Source organism: Athene cunicularia (genome assembly GCF_003259725.1).
Source record: "Athene cunicularia isolate RWA chromosome Z unlocalized genomic scaffold, athCun1 chrZ_part1, whole genome shotgun sequence".
Classification (NCBI taxonomy): Eukaryota; Metazoa; Chordata; class Aves; order Strigiformes; family Strigidae; genus Athene; species Athene cunicularia.
Window position 1 is genome coordinate 18,457,782 of NW_020799142.1, and position 4,504 is coordinate 18,462,285.

Here is a 4,504-nt window from a genome sequence, read left to right on the forward strand (position 1 = left end):
GGGGGTTTGTGTGTGTGTGTTTTTTTTGTTTTTTTTTTTTTTTTAAAGGTACTAATAATTGCAGTAATTTGGCATCCATTTTCACCTTCTTAAGCACTGAACAAGAGAAGATAAAAATAGTAATAGCATATATTCACAGGGATTTTGGAGCCATGCTGTTTTTATAATATTATTTTGAAAACATTTGAAACAGTGCCCTACATCTTCGAGTCTTGATCAGCTGCTTTATGAAGGTGGGTTATGTACATATTTTTAGACAAGGAGAGGTCATGTTCATAGGAAACCCTTTCTCCACCACATTATAGGCATTTTAGCTGGGATTTATGCAAACATGCTCAAGTCATGGATAAGAAGAACTAGTGGGAAAGAATCTCAAATATCTGCTGAGAAATGTTGGACGTTATTGTTGCAAGAGCAAAGGAAGATAAAGATGGAGAGGGAATTGGGAAAATATGTTTTTTTTCATGCTTTCCCTTTATCCTGAGTCTGTCCTGCCTTTGCAGACTCTGGATAGAGACCATTCTCTGCATATAGTTCTGTCTTTATGATTACTGGCCTTTTCTATTGTAAAGATGAGTGCTCAATCAATACCAACAACATGATCATCACCAATGAGGAGTGAATTCCATATAAGTGAAGAAGCATTAGAAATAATGGAAACCTTTGGATTGATTTCTGCCTTCCTCTTCTGTTGAAACACAGAGCAGGAGAAAACTTTAGCAGATCCCTAGTCAAACTACTTACACTAAGATCAGGTGAAGTAAACCCCAACCATCCCTCACAGGGGTTTGTCCAACTTCAATCAAAACTCAGTAGAGAATATGCAGGCGTGGGTTTTTTTGATAGCTTGTTCTAGCAATACATTACTTGAAGAGCAAGAAAGTGCTTCTCAGTGTTCCCTAAGTTTTTTTGCACAGCAAGTTACATTGATTTTCTCTTGTCCTTTGTTGGATATGGATAACCAGCTATTCATCAATCTCCTTGTAAACCAACACATCCAATATAGAAAGTTATGATTGAGTGCTCTCACAAAACAAAGAAAACACTGACATTTAGAAGAATATTCTCACTAGTAATACTTTAGTAAATATATGTATTTGAAATGCTTAACACTTTGCCCTTGGGTTTGTCTCTTCTAGATAAACAAGCCTAATTCATTCAGCCTTTCTTTGCAGATAAATTTCCTCAGCCCTTATCAGGCTTGTCACTTTTCTGTGCACTTCTGACTGTCTGTCTGCATCTGTCAGACTTCCTGTACTCAAGATTCTCAGGCCTCACCAACACCAAGTTAAATTAAAAAAAAAATATCTGTATAAATACACAGACATACACCTCTATGCACCTCCTTTATCCTATTGTTTTTGTCTGCTAGTGCCTACCAGATTATTTGCCTTTTTTTCTTTTAAAAAAGAGGAGCATGTAATTAAATTGCATTTTTTTAATTCCACTGTAATTTTAAAACACCTTGTCCTTATTTTTATGACATTTTGATTTGTTTATGGAGAACTACTTCTCTTATTTATTGGTAACAATTTGAATCACATTCCTGGTATCTGTAATGCCTCCTCTTATTTCTAAATGCATTATATTTCACATCAACTTTAAAAAAAAAACCAAACAAAAAAAACCCAAACCAAAAATCAACCTACAACCCAAACATAAAAAAAAAAAACCAACCAACCAAAAACCAAAACCAAACCCAAAAAACCACAAAAAACCCCAACCCCAAAGCAAAAAAATATCACTAAGACCCTGACAGATCTGTATGGGACCTACTCTTGAGATGTTTTCCTATCTGACAATAAACCTTTTTGTCATTGGTGAATTATCTGACAGCAGTACCAGTGGCAACTTTGCAACTCTGAAGGGAAGTTGTGGCACACTGAATTGTTACCACTTTACAAAGCCTCCTTCTGTGAAGGAACACAAACAAAAGAATATCACTGTGTAATAAAAGTAATAAAACCATCTATGAACAAGGGCTAAATATGGCACACTAAAGTACGACATTCAGATTTTCACATTTTCCTCTATCTGTTCTTGCACAATAAGCATAGAGAGAAGAGGGAAAAGCCCTAGTGTTGCCTTTTACCCACTTGCTGCCGCCTGCATCTTGACAATTCTTATGAAATTGATTTCTTCCTCTGTACTGCCTCACGTTCACTGTGTGCTGCTGGGGAGCTCGGTATCAAAATCTGCAAGCACATGTATCCCAGCACTGCCTTAGCCTATTTCCCCCTTTGATTCCTGTGATTTCCCCTCCAAATTGTTACTACAGATTGACTAGCTAGGGGGATTGTTACTTACGGTACTTTTTTTTTTTTTTTTTTTTTTTTTTGTAAGTCCCTAAAAATAAGTGAAACCCTAAAAGGAAATATTACATATTCCATCTCCGGATGAATTAATCTCTGTTAAATTAGATAGGTTCAGTTAACCTCTTGCTCACTTCCCCTTTTACCACTCAGAACATCTGAAAGCCAAACGAAGGAAAACAGAAAAACTAGCCTAATTTTAGAAAAATTGCCAGGTACACCTCTCTTCCCAAGTCTGATTCAATCACAGTATTTATCTCATTCATCCTTATCTAGCGGCGCCCCCGGCTTTTGGAATTGGTTTAGGGATTAAAGTTCCCAGAGAGAAGCAAATCGAAATCCCTCGGTCTCCAGCCGCAGGGCAGCTCCGGGGAGGGCATTCTCGGGACAGGGGCAGGTGGAGGGATCGGGGGTGGGGGGAGACGCGGTCACTCAGTGCCAGCCCCCAACATCTTCACCCCCGTCCCGCAAGGAGCAGAGCTGCTTTCGGGGCCTGGGTCTTCAAAGAAAGACAGAAAGAGGGCTTTGCTCACCTGTCAGCATACAGTAAGAGGCAGCCATGCCTGGGCTCCTGCGAGCCCGGGGCCAGGAGCCCGGGCCGAGGGCAGGGGTGGCGGGAGCGGTGCTGCGCTGCCGGTGGAGTTCAGCGCTCTGCGCCGCCCGTCCGCCTCGCAGCCGAGTTAGGCATTTCCTGTTTGCTATTCAGTCTTTACGTTGTTTCTTCTCATCAAGAAGAATTTAGTTTCCTCCCCCCGCACGCAGCTTTCCTACCCCCCACCCCCCCAAAGACCTCTGAGCTTTGGAAACCTCCCCGTAAAACTAGCCCGGCGCTAAAATGTACAAATAAAGCCAAATACGTCCCCCGCCCCTCAAGCCTCCGGCTGCAGCCCTTGGAGAGCACGGCAGACCTTAAAGGGACATCTGCCCGATCATAATTAATAAATTAATGCCTCCCGCCGGACAGACCCTCTCCCAATAGGGCAGGAGAGAGCTGGGCATTCTCCACGGCCACCCCTCTTGCCCTTCTCAGCAGGAAAAATCACCTCATTGAGGTTGGGGTGTGTTTGGCTGGTCAGGTTTAATTTCTCTTACATCACCCCTTAAAAACGCACTCTACGGCCAGTCATTTGCCTGCAGGAGGAAGCTAGTCACCCCTTGCCCATTCGCAGCGCCTCTGGGGATGCAATAACTCTTGACAGCGCACGATTTTCTCGAGTCTTGTGTCTCTTTGCAGCGTAGAGGAAGTACCAGACAACTAACTGCCTTTGCCCTCATCTACTGAACATTTGCATGGCACCCCTTCCCCCTCTTTCCCTGCCTCCTGAATGACTTCACTAATAAATAATTGATTTAATCGCAAAGGTAATAATCAGCCAGATTCAGGCCTGTGAGTAGGGATTTTCAGGGTTCATTAAACACTCAGTAAAAGAACAACTTGCAGGACTTTTGTGTTTACCAGAGTGATGCTCAGGTGAAGTGACATCCCTTCAATAGTGTATGAGTTCTCGCACTGGACCTGGTGAAAACATAATTTTGTTCTCCATAAAACAAGAGAACCCATGGTACCTCAAGTAAGAAAAAGAGAAATCAACATACTTTATGAGAATCTGGAGATCTTGGTGCTATAGAAAAATCCTCCATTTTTTCCTTGAATTGAAGCAAAGAATTTGGTGAGTAAGTGGAAGTTAGTGGAATTTGTGCAAGTACCCCAGAGGCTAATAAACTAAGGATGTTAATCATCACTGTAATAGTTAAATACATCTTCCAACTTTTGTCTTAGTTTTATGAGAACACTTTAGGTGTACCTTGTAGATTTGTGGAAATTTTAGCCAACAGTGCACAATTTCAAAGTTGTGTTTAGGAGCAAAGGTCCTTATTCAGTAATAATTTATGCATGTGCTTGCCTTTACACAGTATAAAATATATTTAATTACCACAGTCGGACTACTCAAAGTTGATGAACTTAGGCACATATGTAACTTTTGCTGAATGAGGATCTGAGCTCTGTTGGTACCAGTTTAAAAGACTAGATACATTTTTCCAGTTAAAGGTTTTAGTGTAAAATTAAAGGAAACCAAAATGGCATTCAAAATAAAAGAAGACAGATTTTGAGAAAAGCTGTAATTTCACTTTTTCTGGAAATGGGTTATATTTCTACTGCCAGTTTTACCCCAGTTTCAAAGGTGACAATA

General features: G+C 40.8%; 1 protein-coding gene across 1 annotated transcript in view; it reads right to left on the reverse strand.

Annotated features, from left to right (window-relative positions):
- Window positions 1-3,074, reverse strand: part of ITGA1 (integrin subunit alpha 1) — a 76,351-nt gene extending 73,277 nt beyond the window's left edge. Inside the window, exon 1 of the mRNA XM_026865447.1 lies at window positions 2,846-3,074. Coding sequence (XP_026721248.1) covers window positions 2,846-2,873 — 28 coding nt within the window. The 5' untranslated portion in view covers window positions 2,874-3,074. The remainder of the gene's footprint in view (window positions 1-2,845) is intronic.
- Between the last annotated feature and the right edge of the window lie 1,430 nt (window positions 3,075-4,504).